General features: G+C 49.8%; 3 protein-coding genes across 13 annotated transcripts in view; 1 reads left to right on the top strand and 2 right to left on the bottom strand.

The window, feature by feature from the left end:
* The first annotated feature begins 6805 nt into the window (after positions 1-6805).
* On the top strand, positions 6806-11822 carry tymp (thymidine phosphorylase). The gene is made up of 9 exons (XM_076044255.1): positions 6806-6986; positions 7215-7417; positions 7508-7606; positions 8034-8163; positions 8834-8952; positions 9491-9653; positions 10087-10314; positions 11000-11140; positions 11216-11822. The coding sequence occupies exons 1-9, from the start codon at positions 6863-6865 to the stop codon at positions 11368-11370; spliced, it is 1362 nt and encodes a 453-aa protein (XP_075900370.1). The 5' UTR covers positions 6806-6862; the 3' UTR covers positions 11371-11822.
* Positions 11823-11863: 41 nt separating this feature from the next.
* Positions 11864-18277, bottom strand: part of lsm8 (LSM8 homolog, U6 small nuclear RNA associated) — a 106023-nt gene continuing 99609 nt past the window's right edge. The window contains exons 2-5 of one of the 2 annotated variants that reach the window (XM_076044280.1): positions 12932-13061; positions 12628-12668; positions 12345-12472; positions 11864-12110 (exon numbers count right to left, since the gene is read on the bottom strand). In XM_076044280.1, coding sequence (XP_075900395.1) covers positions 12020-12110; positions 12345-12472; positions 12628-12668; positions 12932-12962 — 291 coding nt within the window. In that variant the 5' untranslated portion in view covers positions 12963-13061 and the 3' untranslated portion in view covers positions 11864-12019. Of the gene's footprint in view, positions 12111-12344; positions 12473-12627; positions 12669-12931; positions 13152-18277 lie in introns of those variants that run through there. The other variant, XM_076044281.1, reaches the window with a different exon arrangement.
* grip1 (glutamate receptor interacting protein 1) overlaps positions 13781-18277 on the bottom strand; it is a 30637-nt gene continuing 26140 nt past the window's right edge. For all 10 annotated transcript variants that reach the window (XM_076044209.1, XM_076044211.1, XM_076044205.1 and 7 more), the window contains 4 exons: positions 17559-17669; positions 17365-17481; positions 17096-17242; positions 13781-16907 (listed from right to left, as the gene is read on the bottom strand). In XM_076044209.1, coding sequence (XP_075900324.1) covers positions 16629-16907; positions 17096-17242; positions 17365-17481; positions 17559-17669 — 654 coding nt within the window. In that variant the 3' untranslated portion in view covers positions 13781-16628. The remainder of the gene's footprint in view (positions 16908-17095; positions 17243-17364; positions 17482-17558; positions 17670-18277) is intronic.

Here is an 18277-nt window from a genome sequence, read left to right as displayed (position 1 = left end):
TCGGAATCACCGTTTTTGGCGCCGTTGACACGGATTTTCTGCCGCAAAAGCCGCGCAATCGCTTTGTGGATCCGGCCCTGAATATTTTATGTGAAATTTCAATACTTAGATTAATACGTTGTGTCTTTGCCAGTAGATGCCGCTAATTTCAGATGACTTCCCAGGATCCCAGGATGCTTTGCAGCAGCACGCAAAGCATCCTGGGATACAGCTATGACGCAACTTCCTTTCAAATGTATGCTTCCAAGGATGCAGACCCTGAATTGAGACACAGCCCCGGTCCCTGCTGCGTTCCCTCCGGACAGTCACAAGACTTTCACTTTCATTCTGAAAGCAGCAGAATCTGGCATTCATCTATAGGAAGTCCGCTTGACTTTGCACTGGAACACACACACACACACACACACACATTGACCAGCTTTTACACAGGGACAAGCACACACACTGACCAGCACAGGGACAAGCACACACACTGACCAGCACACACACACACACACACACACACAGACCAACATACACACACAAACGCAGGGACACACACAGACCAACATACACACACAATCGCAGGAACACACACACGCACACACGCAGGAACACACACACGCAGGAACACACACACACACGCACACACGCAGGAACACACACACACACACACACACACATGCACACACGCAGGAACACACACACACACACACACACACATGCACACACGCAGGAACACACACACGCAGGAACACACACACACACACACACACACACAGGATGAGCCCGTCAGCCTCATCGAAGCTGATTGGCTACTGGTCCTCCTCCTCTCTGATTGGCTGCAGGGACTGCAAAAGTTTAATGATGAGCTGTCCAAGGGTCACAGTTGCAGCTGACAGACCTCAACACAGCAGGTATGTATTACTTTTACTCCCTACATCTGTACACAAATGTCTGTACTTGTACGTCTGACCCTGGAAAAACTTACGTGACTTTTGTGTTGAAAGGATACGAATACTGTTCACTGCTCACAGTAATTCATTTATTTTCATAGTTATAGTTTTATAGTTATAGTTTATGCTAAGTGGAGCTACAGTATTTAAACTCTGCTGTTGGGTAGTTCACTAAAAAAATGGTTGATCTTTTACAGGGAGATTATTTCAGAGGACCTCAGGTCAGGTCAGGCCGGGACTTGAGGCAGAACTCAGACGCAGAGGTTTAACAGAAAAGTACATTTATTTCACAAGCAATTTGTCCTCAGATCAGAGAGATCAAATAAACAGGCCATAAGAATACTATTCTCACTGAGCTGGCAGCAAAATCTAAATCACTCGCAAGGAGGAAAAAGACCAACTAGTAAACAAAATCCTATTCTAATAACAAAACTTAGCATTAACAGAAAATCACTCGACCTCGAGGAACAACCGTCTTACTGTGGAATCTTGTGGCTGTGGCTGTGGCTGTGGCTGTGGCTGTGGTTGTGGCTGTGGCTGTGGTTGTGGCTGTGGCCGGGTTCAGGGCTAGACGTGACGGACGAAGACACTCTGGCACAAGACAAGGGGAACGCAGACTCTTTGAACACACAAGGTAACAAGGCACAGCCGGAAAAAATGGGTAATTGGGTCGGACGAACGAAGGTGGAACATGAGGAGAGGTTGCGATCTGAAACGAGAGGAAGTTGTCAAAATAAAACAGGAAATGACGAGACAAAACCCCCAAGACGAGACAAAACCTCACCACGGTGTGACACTCAGCTTTTAAAGATGTTATGAGTACAGAGAAATATAAAATAAAAAATATATTTGTGCAATCTAATGGTTACGCAACTATAATAAAATTTGGGGAAAGAAAAATTGAGGGAAAAAACTACGGAGAGTGTAACAACATCATCTCAATACCAGACCCTAAGGCTTTACAGTAAAGGAATCACAATTACCAAAAAACAAAACAACAAACAAAAACAAAACATAACAGTCCTTCAAGCACATTCAGCATCATCATCAGAGTACTCAGGGTCATAATTGCTGGAATTAGGGAAGAGATCAGGCATAGGTGAGTTTAGAGGGACCTGGTCATCATTAGGGAAAAAGTTAAGGGGAATCGGAGCATATTGAAGCAAAGTAGAAGTAATGGTGCTAGAAACCAGACGTCTCACTAGCGGATCAACACAACATGAGAGCAACTTTATATGATGATAAGAACAATAAAAACCGGAGTTAACATCTTGACCAAAGGGGAAAAACCATGTGGAGGAGGAGAACCAAGAGAACCAGTCTAGTTGTGGAGAACTAACAGTGTCCTTCAGCTCAAGAGCGAAAAGATCCTTTAGTGCAGAGACGGCTCTCTGGATGGAGCCACCGTCTGCATCATTAGCCGGAATCCATGTAAACCAGCAGAAGAGGAGGCCGACGATCATCATGAGGAGGACAAGGGAGCCTCCAGTACCAGGATGGGGTGAGATGGGGCGACCCATCGTGGTGTCTTCGAATCCTGCGCATCTTGCTGCTTTCGGTGGAGTGGAGCGTTTCAATTCACCTTCCACTCTTGTTGCTAGGGTGCGTTGTTATCACTGGCAGCAGCTGCGGATATGACCTTCTTGCAGTGGCTGGCGTGGATCCAGGTGGCCCTCTCAGTGACTTTCACGGCAGTTTGGGTAACCAGGAGGACGGTCCTAGCCAATGATTGGACCTCCAGTGCTTGCGGCGGTGGTCTTTCACCAACACGAAGTCACCAGGCTGCAGGCTGTGTAGCGGTCCTGTGGCTGGTCGGGGAAGGGCAACTGCTACCTGCGCACGAACTCCTGCAAGTTGGGAGGAGAGCTTAGAGCAATAAGTTAGCAGTGCATCTTCACACAGGGAAGTAGAGGGAAGAGGCCCAGGAGGACCTGCACCAGTTTGTGGCGGGACTGCAAAAAGAATCTCAAAGGAGCTGCGATTAGAGCGAGCGCGGCGCCTCATTCTCATGTACATCAGGACAAGCGGCAGTGCCTTTGGCCAGGGGAGTTTTGTTTCTTCGCAGCATTTCATGAGCTTGTTTTTTAGGGTACCATTTTCACGCTCTACAGCCCCACCACTGGAGGGGTGATTGGCGCAGTGTCGTCGCATGTCAATGCCTAGCATCTGGCCAATTTGTGTCAGGGCATCGTTAATGCCCACCTGGGAAGAATCTCAGAAAGGAGCGCTTTAGCCACATCATTAGCAGATTGTGTGCTACATGGAAATGCCTCAACCCATTTGGACCACATGTCAACCATAACAAGACAGTACCTCTTTCCTCCTGCAGGTGTGAACTCAATGAAGTCCATCATGAGATGCTCAAATGGCCTGGATGGAGGTGGATGTGCTGCTGTGCCTGCAACTTTTACAGCCTTGCCGGTGTTGCATCTGGCGCAAGTTAGGCAGGTTTCACAGTGTTTTTTGAGCTGTAACCGAGAACCCTTTTGTGAACCAGTGTGTAGCTATCATATCCATCATCCCCCCTTTGGACGCATGGTCTAACCCATGCGTCAATTTAACAAAGGCCGGGAAGAAATGCCTGGGGAGGCAGGGAAGTCCATTAGGCCCAACCCAAATGCCATCTGGGTGGGTAGCACCACAGGATGACCAGACACGCTTTTCATCAGGTGTCGCAAACTTCTGGAGGTCCTCAACGGAGGCAAGGTGTTCAGATGGTGCGTCACTCAGGGCAGTTGTCGGAAGGGGCAACATGGCGACAGTCTTGGCTGCAGCATCAGCACATGCATTTCCCCTAGACACATTGCCTTCAGCCAATTTGTAGGCTTCTGTCAGTGCGATAAGTTCTGCCGCTTGTGCTGAGAGGTGAGGAGGCAGGGGGCCTGAAATTACAGTGGCAGAGTCAGAACAGACAGCGAAACCAACTCTGTTGGTGCCGAAGTTGTCTCTGTAGGCAGAGCCATCTGTGTAAAAGACAAAATCACAGTTAGATAGTGGTTGGTCAGTCAAGTCAGGTCGTGGTGAACAACACAAGTCGAGCTCAGCCATGCAGTCGTGTGGGTCACCGTCAGTTGGAAGTGGAAACAGTGAGGCTGGATTCAGAACATTGCAACGTTTCACAACGACGTTTGGCATGTCTAGAAGAGTGGTATGACCAGGAGGGTTAAAATGGTCGTAGCCCACAACGTGGCGAGAGGCGATTAACGCCTTCTCGGCGGCTGCCACTGCTCGGAGGCAGTGCGGGAAGCCCGCAGCGACAGCTTCAAGGCGGGACGAGAAGTAGGCGACTGGGCGTTGCTGTCCGCCATGCTCCTGCAGCAGGACGGAGGCCATGCACCTGTCGCATTCATCCACCACCTGCGTGAACGGTTGCAAGGGATCTAGGATGCCAAGTGCAGGAGTCAACTGGAGTGCACCTTTAAGGTCCACAAAGGCATCGTCAGCTTGTGGAGTCCATGTGAGCTCCGCGGCCATATTCATTAAACCTGTAATGATATCACGAAGCGGCTTCTCACGGCATGAAGAATGCGGAATCAACGATCGGCAGTAGCCGCACAAACCAAGGAACAAGAGAAGTTGTTTCCTGGTCCGGGGCTTTGGAACAGAGGCGATGGCTGCACTCCGTTTGGAAGCGATGGCCCTGAAATTAGAAGAAAGAATGTGACCAAGAAAAGTGACAGATGACAACGAGGGACAATTAAACAAGGTTGGCGGAGTGTGGACGGCAGTCATGCCGTCAGGTGTTGGTACCAAACTAATGTTGAGAGACAGTAGGAGATCTCGGCCCAAAAGGTTGATGGGGCAGACCTTTGAAATGCTTCTGTGATGGAGCAGGGGAGTAGCTAACACGGAGCGGAACAGAAAACCTTTCAGGCAGTGGAACGCCAGAGGCGCCCACAGAAAAGAAAAACTTAACGACCACTGAGTTTGACGTTCGGCATTTCGGACTGATGAATGATGGAGTGAGTCGCTCCTGTGTCTGCTAAAAAAAAACAAAAAACAAAAAACAAAAAACAATATCTTTCCCAACAACAGTAAGAGTCATTTTAGACAGAGAAATGCAGATGTTGAATACATGATATAAACATTAGATGGTGTCGCGTTGTCAGTATCAGCATCAGTTTCTGGATTGTGCGTGTGGTTAGCAGGGTTAGTAGCAGAAAGCATGTCTTCAATGCAATAGCCTAACGTGTGTGTATGTGTGGTGTCACTTCCCTCTTCCTGATGATCTGGGTGGGGCAGTTTCAGTGTTTGTCAATTGGTCTGTTGGCCAAGGTCAACAGGGTAGTACTGCTGGAACTATTGCTTCTGGGGAGGACGTGGAGGAGGGGCATGCTGATGCTGCTGCTGTTGCTGGAAATGGCTACGAGGGCTGCGTCCCGCTCTTCGGCCTTGTTTGTAGGGACAGTCACGTGCCCAGTGGTCGTAGGTCCCGCAGATGAAGCAGGCACCGGTGGCAGCGGCTTGCTGGTTGCGATTACCTGGGCGGTGCCGATGCTGATGTGGCTGTTGACGGCCTGTCTGCATGACAGCTTGCATCACCGTGAGCTGAGCAGCGCTTGCAGTTTTCTTCTCCCTTTTCTCCTCCTGCTCAGCTTCGGCTCTTTGGCGCTCTTGAGTGTGGTTGGCATGGTCCTGCAGGTCAGTGAGTCTCCTGTGGCGGGGGTTGCTCACATGGCATCGCTGCTGCTTGGGGGTCAGGCTGTGACGCCTGTGCTTGGGGGGCAGGGCGGAGGTGGCTACCAGCTTTTGTTGGGCCGGTGGCTCTTGCTGTGGGGGGGTATGCAAACCGTGGGGTGTCTCAAAGAGTCTCGTCACATCATTTGGTTAGGGAAGGACACATGGGATTGTATGGTGGTGGTGAATGGGTGTGTGTCTGCTGTATGCGCATCTCATCAACTTGCTTCTTCCCGTCATTTTCTGACTCATCACACCGCGGCATTTTTTTTTCTAGATGGTCTACCTATGTGGGTGTTTCTTTCACTTTCACTTTCTCTAGCCCCGAGCTCCACTGGCCAAAAAACGTTGTGAAGTCCCGCTACTAATCCGCTACTAAGCCGCTACTAGGTGCGCACCGCTTCAAGTCTGTCAATATAAAAATGGATGAGGACCACAAGCTTTTAAAGACGTTTTGAATACAGAGAAATCTAAAAAATAAAAAAAAATAAAAAATGTAGTTGTGCAATCTAATGGTTACGCAACTATTATAAAACTACAATCCAACTACAGTTTAAAAAAAATATATGATTTTATATTTTTCTGTGCTCAGAACGTCTTTAAAAGCTGAGGTCCTCTAAAAGAATCTCCCTGTAAAAGATCATCCATTTTTATATTGAACTACCCAACAGCAGAGTTTAAATACTGTAGCTCCACTTAGCATAAACTATAACTATAAAACTATAAAACTATAACTATAAAACTATAAAACTATAACTCTAACCAGAAACTGCGCCTGGTTTTAACTGGCGGCGTCTCCGTCTGTCAAACTGAATGCGGACGCGAGCGCAAACTCTTTCTGGATCTGCCGCTGTTTGAATGAGGCCTATTTGCATAGAAGGGGGCGTGTCCTTTTGCGTGCAATGACTCATTTAAATACATTCAAATGAGTCTGGCGCAACCCTGCCCCTACCTGCGCCTCGGCACATTTTGCGCCGATTTTCACGTTTGCGTCCCGTCTGTGGATCGGAATCACCGTTTTTGGCGCCGTTTACACGGATTTTCTGGCGCAAAAGCCGCGCAATCGCTTTGTGGATCCGACCCATAGTGACAAAGCTGTAATTTTAGTAGAGAAGAGGCTTTGGTGTCTCCGTCTCTTTAACTGGCTGCCAAGTTTCAACTCAACTCAACAGAACTCAACTCAACCACCCAGGAAACTGTTCCTTTGTTTCTTGCTTCGTGCTTTTGGTGTGGTGTCACCAGGCATCCAGATGGAGGCGCTGTCCATTCCCGAGATGATCCGGACCAAGAGGGACGGAGGCGCTCTGAGCAGCGAGCAGCTGCGAGCCTTCGTCCAATTAGTGAGTAACAACAACATCCAGGAGGCTCAGATAGGTGGGCACGCACACTCACACACACACACACACACACACACACACACACACACACACACACACACACACACACTGATGTTTGTTTTCTTTTTTTTAGTCTTGTGAACTTGACCTTGAGTCTGTTAATAATAAAATCAATCAATCAATCAACATACATCAGGGCTGTCACCCCCCACCCACCCTCAGTGTGTGTGTGTGTGTGTGTGTGTGTGTGTGTGTGTGGGTGTAGGTGCCATGCTGATGGCGGTGTGGCAGAAGGGCATGACCCCCCCGGAGGTGGAGACCCTGACCAGGGAGATGATGCTGTCGGGGGAAGTGATGTCATGGCCCAAGGAGTGGGCGGGGCTGATGGTGGACAAGCACTCCACGGGGGGTGTCGGAGATAAGGTTAGCCTGGTGTTAGCGCCCGCGCTCGCTGCCTGCGGCTGCAAGGTGAGGCTGTCCACACACACTCACACACACACACGCACACACACACACACACACACACACAGCGGCTTTCTCAGTGTGTGTGTTCTCCAGGTTCCGATGATCAGTGGGCGGGGCTTAGCTCACACTGGAGGAACACTGGACAAACTGGAGTCCATCCCAGGATTTAACATCAGCCAATCAGCTGCCCAGGTTTGATCTCACTTTGTTTTTTTTTAAACAAAAAACCAGCAGTAGGACAATAAGGAGTTTGGCGCCACCACCAGGTCAACCTCAGAAAATGAAACTCATGATGGAGGGAAAACTGTTTGTTTCACACCTGCCTCCTCCCACTACTCCACACTCACTCCTCTTCTGTTGAATTCACCTGCTCAGGTGAGCTGGTCAGGTGACCTGGTCGATGCAGGTGGGAGTGGTGGTAAAAGGGAGATGATTGGCCACACGGTGGCTGCCTACTCCGGCAGGTCACAGAGGTCAGACCAGGGGTCAGAGGTCAGGGGTCAGCATGCAGCACCCTCCCTCCTCTCTGACCTGAGCTCATGTGGTGGCTGCGCTCCCCCCCTGCTGCAACACTGCCCCCTCCTGTCTGAGGGCTGCCTGTGTCTGTCCCGCCCCGCAGGTCCAGGAGATTCTGGCCTCAGTGGGCTGCTGCATCGTGGGCCAGACCCAGACCTTGGTACCGGCCGACCGGGTCCTGTATGCCCTGCGTGATATCACCAGCACCGTGGACAGTCTGCCGCTCATCGCTGGTAATTGAAGAAGAAGAAGAAGAAGAAGAAGCCTCTATTAATCCCACATTGAGGGGGGCGGGGGGGATTGCATATTACAGCAACAGTACTGTAGATAAGAAGATATATCATATTGATTAAGAAGAAATAAAGAAATAAAATAAAGACATTTATTGACTAAGATGGGGCAAACAACAAAACTGCAGCTAGCTTCTAGCCACTAGCCATTAGCCACTAGCCGCTAGGCCTGGGGTGGTCCAACTTTCTGACTGGTGGGACCACCATGGGATGTAAAATGTGCCAGTGAGGGAGCCGGAGCAGCAGCAGATGAATGGAGTGTTTTGGTGAGCCACTTCATAGGAGGAAAAAAATCTATCATGTGATATGTAGAAAACATGTTGCTTCAATGTCAATTGGAAATGAGCCAAAGCAGAGTTGCAACCAAATCAGTGTCTTTGAAGCCCCACGGTGTTTAGCTCTTTATTGAAATGACTCTGGAAACACTGGAAACACGGAGGAAATGCAGCTGTTTTATGACTGACTGACTATTAATATCAAGTTTGGAGGGCCAGATTAAAAAGTTCAACAGGCCGCATGTGGCCCCCGGGTCATAGTTTGCCCATGCCTGTGCCAGCCCCTGAGCTCTGGGCTGTGACTGGCCCGGTTCCACAGCGTGTCATGTGTTCCTCAGGTTCCATCATCTCCAAGAAGGCCGCCGAGTCGCTGGCGGCGCTGGTGCTGGACGTCAAGTTCGGTCGAGCCGCCCTGTATAAAGACCTGGAGAGCGCCAAAGAGCTGGCTAAGCTGCTGGTGAGGCCTGCACCCTCCACCATCACCTCCATCATCACCACCTCCATCATCACCACCTCCACCATCACCACCACCATCATTGTCATCACCACCTACACCATCACCACCACCACCTCCACCACCTTCACTTCCACCTCCATCACCTCCATCACCTTCACCCTCCATCACCTTCACCTCCACCCTCCACCACCTCATTCATCACCTCCACCATCACCTCCATCATCACCTCCACCCTCCATCATCACCACCTCCACCACGTCCATCACCTTCACCTCCACCCTCCATCATCACCACCTCCACCACGTCCATCACCTTCACCTCCACCCTCCATCATCACCACCTCCACCACGTCCATCACCTTCACCTCCACCCTCCATCATCACCACCTCCACCACGTCCATCACCTTCACCTCCACCGTCCACCATCACCACCATCATTATCATCACCACCTTCACCTCCACCATCACCTCCTCCATCTACACCACCGCTGGGTTCTTCTTCTCAGCTCCTCCTCCTCCCGTCTGTCCTTCCGTCCAGGTGGAGGTGGGGAACCAGCTTGGCATGCGGGTGGGGGCGGCGCTCAGTCGCATGGACTCCACCATTGGCCAGCGGGTGGGCAACAGCCTGGAGGTGGTAGAGTCCCTGGAGACCTTGAAGGGGCGGGGCCCCGATGACCTGATGGAGCTGGTTACCACCCTGGGTGAGGACCATCACAATACTGTTATATTATATTACATTATCATTCATTCATCTTCCATACCTGCTTATTCCTGAGCTCAGGGTCACAGGGGTCTGCTGGAGCCTCTCCCAGCTGGCATAGGGCGAAGGCATGGTGACACAATATACGATAGTATATTATCTTATCTTATCTTATATTTTTTAAGATATAAACAAAATAAAAATTTGTGGAAAATATAATTTATTTGAATCAGTTATTATTATTATTATTATTATTATTATTATTAATATTAATATAATAATAATAATAATAATAATAATAATAAGAAGAAGAAGAAGAAGAAGAAGAAGAAGAAAAAATGACTTCAGTTTCCAAGCGTCAGCCTCAGCGCTGCGTTCAGGGAGGCTGGGGCATCACGGTTCTCTGACGGTGGGATAATTGAGACTCTGCACAGGCGGAGTTCTGCTGGTGATGAGCGGCCTGGCTGCCGACCAATCAGACGGTAGGAGGAGGATCAGAGAGGCGGTGATGGGCGGAGCCGCTCTCTCCAAGTTCCAGGCCATGATGGAGGCGCAGGGCGTGGCCAAGGAGGCGGCGGCGACGCTTTGCGCCGCCCAGTCTGACTACCACCGTGTCCTGAGGAAGGCGGAGCATCAGCTGGAGCTCAGCAGCCCAGCCGACGGTGAGGAAAAACAGATTCATTAAGACTGGAATTAATTATTGCAAATCATTAGTAAAAAAAAAAAAAAAAAAGTGAGTACTGCCCCCTACTGTCTAATGAATGCTGCTGTCAGCAGTTTTGCTCTATTAGAACTTTTTTTTGGATGCTGCACATAGAAAAACTACAGAGCCTCTTGAGGGACAATCCTTTTTAATCCCACATTGGGGAAATTTCTATAAATTACAGCAACAAAAAGTGATGCAAAGAGAAGGGAAAAAATTGCATATAATAAAAACAAATTAAAATAAGAATAAATAAAAAATTTAAAGAGTAAGAAAACAAAAAAAATAGATATTTACATGTTATGAACAGTTGGATTATTCACAGTTATCTCCATCATGCTGATATAAATAAGGGTTTTATTGCACCTTTATGGAGATCAGTTGTGAAGCTGATGGGTGCAGGCAGGAATGACCTGCAGTGGCAGCAGCTCCTTCTGCAGTGAGGCTGCCCATGAAGCCACGACCCAATCAAAACAGCCCCGCAACCCACCAGTTGAGAAACGCAGACCTGCGGGTCTCCGTAAAAAAACCCTTGCCCTCGAGTTCTTGGTCTTGCGCATGGTCACAGACCTTAGCGCCAGTTGCAGCGGTGAGGCAGCAACAACATTACAGCGCCCCCTGCTGGCTCTGCTGCTGATCCACAGGTGTGGTGGTGGATGTGGACGGCATGGCTCTCGCTCTGGTCCTGCACCAGCTGGGGGCGGGGCGCTCCAAGGCCGGCGAGCCCGTCAATCACAGCGTGGGGGTGGAGCTGCTGGTGTCCCTGGGTCAATGGGTGCAGAAAGGTGAGGAGAGGTCAGAGGTCAGGGTCACCCCGGCGGGAACTGTGCGACAAGCCTCTGCTGCTCCTTCTTTTCCAGGCGCCCCCTGGCTGCGGCTGCACCACGAGGACCCGGCTCCCAGTCAAGACCAGATCAGCCGACTGCAAAGCGCTCTGATGCTGGGAGCGCAGGAGAACGTGCGAAGGAAGACGCTGGTGGCGGAGCTGCTGTTGCCGCAGGAGTTCATGAAGTGATACACAACTTGGACGAAGCATCAAAAAGCTCCACACAAGCTGTGCATCTTCATCAGTTTCACAATTTCAACATCTTTGAATCTTATCATATTTTGTTCTTCAAGTCGGATTTTATTCCATATTTTTCTGCATAACATTATGAGCCGTTTTCTCGTTAGCTTGTGCTTAGCTCACCCTCACAATGTAAAACCTTTTCTGCCAAACAGCAATTTTTTTTTTTTGATTAGCGGCACACAATTATAATGCTAACTAAGCGTCACTGTGTGTTAGCCCGGTGTTTGACAATATTCCCATCAGGAATAGCCACGATCTCTCAGCCCTCTGTTAGCCTTGTTAGCCTGGACTAACCGCTAAAGGGCGCCAGATTTGATACCTCATGTGCTCATGAATGCACCTGGAGTTTTTCTATTTTAACACCAGGAAAAGTTGAACAACGATAATAACAATGATGGCAATAACACAATAATATCAGAGTCTCAATAATGGAGTGGAGTCTGGTTGAGTAATTAAACTTTATTAAACAATCTTGGCATGACAAAAAACTTGACTTTGAGCATAAAAAAGTTCATCTAAACAACTCGTTCTTTCAAAACATTATCAAAAAACACAAATGGGGAGAAAAAACAAAAACAAAAACAAAAACCATGAGTCAGTGGACGATTGAGTTGAGCGGCTCGGCCCGGATGTTCTTCAGGTCCAGAGTGGAGTCCGTCTCCTCGTCGATCTCCCCGATCACCGCCCTGGAAAAACAAACACAATAAAAACCTTTGAGGCCATGAAGAAACATTTCTGAGACAAAAACCATGTACATGTTTCCATTAGAACCAACAGACTGTACAGTGACACACACTGCACACCTGAGGCCCTTTGTGTAAGAAATCACACCTGGCTTAAACCAGACTAAGCGGGCCCAGGTGGGAGTTTTCACTCCATTGTGCCTCTACTGTGCTACTCAGGTGTCAGAGGTCACTCACACGTTGTCTCCTCGGACGATGTAGAGTCCCAGCACCACCTGCTCCACTCCCTGGCTGGAGCTGAACACCCGCTCGTGGCTCTCGTCCAGGATCAGGTTGATGGTCTGGTCGAAGCCCTTCAGCGTGCCCTGCGTGCGTGAACCAACCCGCGCGCACACACACACACACACACACAAACGTACACACCTGTGAGCAGGTGAGGAAGGGCGCCTGGCAAACTGCGTCACAGGCTGTGGTCCAATGAGAGAGCGCGCAGGCTCCCACTCAAGTAAATGCAACTCACCACCAGCATCCTGCCGTCTGAAGTGACGATAGCAACAGTACCTGCATCGCAACACGGTCAAGGAAACGGCACAACTATTGTCTTGGCCCAAACACCCACAAAGTCAAATTCCTGTTTCTAGTTTCACTAAAGAGGCGCTCTGGAAAGATGCGAAGCTACTCAAGGACTTAACCAGAAGGCTACAAAAGCTTCAGAAGCCCTGCTAGCTCCAGGGCTAGGCTAGGTTAGGCTAGGCTAACAGCGCCACTTCATTCATTTAGCGGTTAGCATGCTTAGCCCGGCTAGCCCGGCGCGACGAGGATACGGTTGATGTAGCTCTCCAGGGCGGTCGACATGACTGCCGCTGCTGCTGCTGCTGCTGCCGCTGCCGGGCTCGGCGCTCCGAGGGGTCGCTGCGCTGCGAGGTTCCGCCTGTGCTCGGACGTAGCGAAGGGGGAACGCGGCTGGACAGAACGAACGGCGACAACACAGAGTGCAGAGGGGAACAAGACGAGCTAATCGAGCGCCGAATCGGCGAGCGCTGGTGAGGTTACGTCACATCCGGTTGGTGCTACACGGGATCTGTGTCGGTCTCAGGCAGAGGGTGTGTAATACTGTGATATTGCATCTGTTGGTATTGATCCGATACCAAGTAAATACAGGGACAATATCATATCAACATAATGTCAATGTTTTTAATATTCAAGTTTGATACATCGTTTAACAGCTGATCATAAGGTGTTTTTGTGGTCGAATTTGGACAAAGTTTATAGGTCACTGCAAAAATATTTGGATAACATTATATTAACACGATCAACATAAACAATAGAAAATAACAAATTTGTGTGCATTATTTTCTTCAATAAACATAGCAAAAAAATATTAAATTAAAAATAAAATGAAAACAAAATTGGAACAAAAAAATTGAGGTAGAGAATTCAGAAACTACAAAACAATAAAATTCTGTAAATTTCCCTGTTCGGGGGGGGGGGGGGGGGTGTAAAGGATGATCTTCTTTTTAATAGCAGTTGTCAATGGAATATATGTATCATATTAAGGACTGAGCGTCATTTGCATCTTTTTGAGTGTGCCAAAGCAACACGTAAGCCTGTGCAGATGTTTCCTCCAGCCCTGTGGAAGCACTGCCGCTGGTCAATCAAACACACAGTCGTGGTTCCCTGCAGGTCATCATCTTTATTGTTGCTCAGTAGTCGTCCATACAAAGGTGGGTGGAGGAGAGCAGTGGAGCCCCCTAGGACAAACACCAGGAACGTCATGCTGCTACCAAAGTATTAAATTTGTACAAAAATACTTTACAACATCCCTGTTCCTTTAAAGAAAAATACAGTTTGGTTGGTTGGTGAAGCTACATGGAAACTAATCTGACCCACTATTTCAAATGGCTGTGTGTGTGTGTAGGTGTGTGTGTGGGTGGAAACCTTTGCGGTGAATCACTGGGTGCAAATCCCTGCAGTCTCTCTGTCTCACAGACACAGACACACACTCCTACACATACACACTTGTATAGCGATGTTGTGTATGGCTTTAGATGTTTATTATCAAACCCTTGTGAAGCCACGCCCCTTTGCTTTGTGGCGTTTCCCAATTATTGGAGCCACCAGCCTGTAGCTCAAACGCTAGCTGTTAATGTTAGTAGTATTGTATATTGTGTGTGTGTGTCATGAGTTGTCGTCACATGTAGTTGTGAGGTGTTTTCTCGTTAGCTTGTGCTTAGCTCACCCTCACAACGTAAAGTCTTTTCTGCCAAAACGGCAATTTTTTTTGATTAGCGCCGCACAATTAGCATGTTAACTAAGCGTCACTGTGTGTTAGCCCGGTGTTTGACAATATTCCCATCAGGAACAGCCACGATCTCTCAGCCTTCTGTTAGCCTTGTGCTAGGTGTTGTGCTAGGCTAGCCCAGGGTGTGTGGAAGCGTCAGTTAGCCACATGCTAACCTTGAGCTAACGTTTCTGGGGAGACGAAGTCACAGCGGTTGTCCAGATGGAATCGGCCAATCACAGAAGCCGACTGAGGGGCTCAGACTGGTGGTGGGGAGGGAGGCTTCTGATTGGCCAATTTAAATAGTGAGTCTAGACTAGGGTGAGAATGGAGAGATCTCCAAAACACACACGCGCACGCACACACGCACGCACGCACGCACGCACACACACACACACACACACACACACACACACAGGTATTCACTATCACAGTTTCCTGTTTCATCAGGACTTTTTTCTTGTGTAACATTGTTGTAGTTGTAGTTGTAGTTGTAGTTGTGCTAATGAGGTGAAGCTCTCGGGATTGGTTGGATGGCTGTGATGTGAACAGCGACTGCACTGAACCTTGTCCTTTTTTCTTTTTTTTTCAAATCTATTTTACATGTTTTCAGGTTCAGTCGCCACAGTAACAAACAAACAAACCAACAGAAAACTGACAACAATCAATAAAAAAAGAAACACACCAATCGATTAGCATAATAGATCACTGTTACTGGGAGGGGTCGGGGTGTCGGGGGAGGGGCATGCTTGGCTTCATCCTTGGAGCTGATTGGTTGGTTTTTTTTTGTGTTGAAATGAACCAATCACAGAGAGAGCGTCAGAGTGGTTGTTTTTTTTTGTTGTCTTGTTTTTTCCCTGATTGGTTCCAGCCAATCAGCTGAATCTCTTTGTCCCAGCCAACCTTCCTATTGGTGAGGGGAGGGACGGGGAGGGGCTCTTACTGGCCTAGTGTTTATTACACACACACACACACAACACACAGACACACACACACACACACATACACACAGTGTGGCCAGTCCACCAGGTGGCGTAAACAGTAGAAAAAGATTCTTATTGAACTGCTCAGTGTCATCATCATCTTCATCATCATCACCATCATCACCATTACCATCTCATTTCATCTTCATCCTCCTCCTTCACATCTTCATCACCACCATCAACATCATCATCATCACTTCCTGTGTGCAGCTCGTTCATGGCACAGACTAGAGGTGTAGACAGGAAGTCCTGGTCCTTCATCAGAGATGTTCCGATCCTGACCGGCTGATGGCCCACAGATTGAAGAGTAAACAAAGTCACAGTGACATCATCTGGACCCAGTCGGGACCTGGTCAGTCTGGACCCAGTCGGTCTGGACCCGGTCTGGACCCCTGGTGTGGGAGGCCTTGGAGCTCGGGTGGTAGCGTGGGTGGAGTAGTTACATGAAGTTAGCTTCATGCTGTAGCACGCTAAAGGCTCTGTGCTAACACTAGCAGCTATTGGCAGAACTGGACGGGTCAGAAGTGGTTTTTCCCCTGCTAGTGCAGTGAGACCAGCCACCGGATCAGAACCGACTCAGGGTTCAGACCACCAGTCCGTCCCAGTCGGTTTGGAACATCTCTTAACCTCTGGGCTTCCTGTCTGTCAGCAGAATCTGGACCCGGGAGTCCAATCAGTGTTTGTGCTGTTTGGAGGCTGTGGTTCCGGTTCCGGTTCTGATCTGGATGAGCATGGAGCAGTGGACAGGAACCAGGTCCTGGTCCTTCACTGTTATTTGGACCTGGAGCCTCCTGTGCCAGTAGAACCGCCAACTGGTTATTTATGACATCACCAACTGATCCGTTCACAGCTCCAACCAGAACCAGCTGCTCTGCAGCTCCAGGCCCGTAAAAACCAGTGCCTGTTGATCTGCACCAGTGGAACCAGTGAAACCAGAGGAACCAGTAGCCACCACTCTGTGCTGATGGAACCAGTCCAAAGTGGTCTGAGACCAGTTTGAGGAGCAGCAGCAGCTCCAGTGGTTCCAGTTGGTGTCAGTAGTCAGTGGTCGGGTCCCAGTGACACCAGTAGAACCAGTAGAACTGGTGGTTCGGGGTGGGTGGTGGGGCGGGGGGGTCCGTCAGTGTGCTTTCAGGCTGCTTATTGCAGTTCAAAGGTCAAACTGAAGTGTTCAGGGGGTCAAAGTTCACCCCGGGGGGTGGAAGGGTTCTGGTCCAGTTCAGTGGGCATCAAACTGGCTGGATCCAGTTCTTGCCGCTATACGGACTGGTTAGTGACAGGCCCCACCCCCAGCCCCACCCCCAACCCCGCCATCAGCCCCTCCCCCGGCTGGCTCCACTTGATGGCACCGCCGCCACCGTCCTCCAGCTCCTGGGGGGAGTGGCCATTGTTGGTGGCGCCGTCCGTGTGATTGGCCAGCAGGGACGGCGGGGAGGCGGGGTTTCGGCTGATGACCAGCTCCAGGCGGTTGGGAGACTCGGCGATGAGCGGAACCACCAGGCAGCAGTCGAAGTCCCGGGTCCGAACGTGGTTGATCTGGGGGGGGAACAGTTTAGTGGGGCGAGAGAGGGCAAAGGTCAACTTCCGGTCTTTGAGACACTGTGAATGGGCTGAAATGAACTCTGGGATGTGATTGGCTTTGTGTTTGTATGACGTGATCAAGCTGCGAGCTGTACTGCAGCCCACCAGCACCACCAGCAGGGGGAGCCAGGGTGTCACGGTACCTGCAGGATGCGGTCGAAGGTGAGCAAGCCGCCCTGCTGGGCCGGACCCCCGGCCCGAGTGTTGCTGACGTAGACCCCCCGGTCCAGCAGCCCGTCAGACACACTGAAGCCAAAGTCGTCCAGGTCAGAGGTCTTCTCCAGGGTCAGCTGAGAGGTCAGCACACACACACACACACACACACACACACACACACACACACACACACAGAGACACCTTGAGCAGCAGCACCCCCAGGACCAACTCACTCCACAAATGCACCACCTCCCACCTTGTGGAGCTCCACCGGGTTCTGGTTCAGGATCTCATTCACCTCCTGCCTCATCTTCCTCATGGCGAAGGCCCGGCGCTGGGGGTCAGAGGGCAAGGTGTTGGAGCGGGACGTCACCTGTGGAGAGGAGGAGGAAGAGTGAGGAGGAGGAGGGTCGGAACCACAGGCCATAACTGCAGGTGAGCGCCCCCTACCTGTGGCCTGGAGTTGGTGCGCTCCTGGAAGCTGGCCTGGCGGCCCAGTGAGCTCCTCAGAGGGCCCGGCTCCTGGTTCAGACTGAGGCTGGAGCCAGACATGATGGTGGCCTGCGCGCACACGCACACACAGACACACACACAGGTATAGAACAGGACAGAATAGAATGCCTTTATTAATACCAGAATGGAGAAGTTGGCGTAATTACAGCAGCTGTAAACCAACTAGACCTACACAGAATAGATCTACATTGACAAGCTCTATACTGTCTAGATCTACACTCACTTCTTTGCCTACACTGATTAGATCTAAAACTAACTCATTCTACCCTGAACAGATCTAAAAGGACTAGATATACACCGTCTAGACCTAAACCAACTAGATCTACCCTGTCCGTCAAGCTACACAGACTAGATCTGAAATTACTAGACTTTGCCATGGTAAGTGTATGCGGACTAGAACTAGGTTGCACGTGTCAAAGTCAGAACCACACTCATGCACCCTAAACCAGCCAGCAGGCCTGGTGCAGGCTTTCCCAGCATGCCTTGCTCAAGGGGCCAGGCCCGGTGCCTGCCAGCACGACTGTAACGTCTGATTGGTTGTTGAAAAGAAATGCTGACGACGGCGCCAGGGATGCAGTTAGAGTCACACAGCTGCAACCAGAGGAGGAGGAGGAGGAGGAGAAGGAGACAGGAGTGTTAGTGGAGGATGAGGTCTG

This window comes from Nelusetta ayraudi, unplaced genomic scaffold (assembly GCF_046127955.1).
Source record: "Nelusetta ayraudi isolate G7.1 ecotype Tasmania unplaced genomic scaffold, CSIRO-AGI_Nayr_v1 ptg000079l, whole genome shotgun sequence".
In the NCBI taxonomy this organism is placed as follows: Eukaryota; Metazoa; Chordata; class Actinopteri; order Tetraodontiformes; family Monacanthidae; genus Nelusetta; species Nelusetta ayraudi.
This window is presented reverse-complemented; position numbering and strand designations above follow the sequence as displayed.

Coding starts and splice junctions, on each gene's coding strand:
- tymp (XM_076044255.1), top strand. CDS start 6,863: ATGGAGGCGCTGTCCATTCCCGAGATGATCCGGACCAAGAGGGACGGA. Junction 6,987..7,214: donor CATCCAGGAGGCTCAGATAG/GTGGGCACGCAC, acceptor GTGTGGGTGTAG/GTGCCATGCTGATGGCGGTG. Junction 7,418..7,507: donor TCGCTGCCTGCGGCTGCAAG/GTGAGGCTGTCC, acceptor TGTGTTCTCCAG/GTTCCGATGATCAGTGGGCG.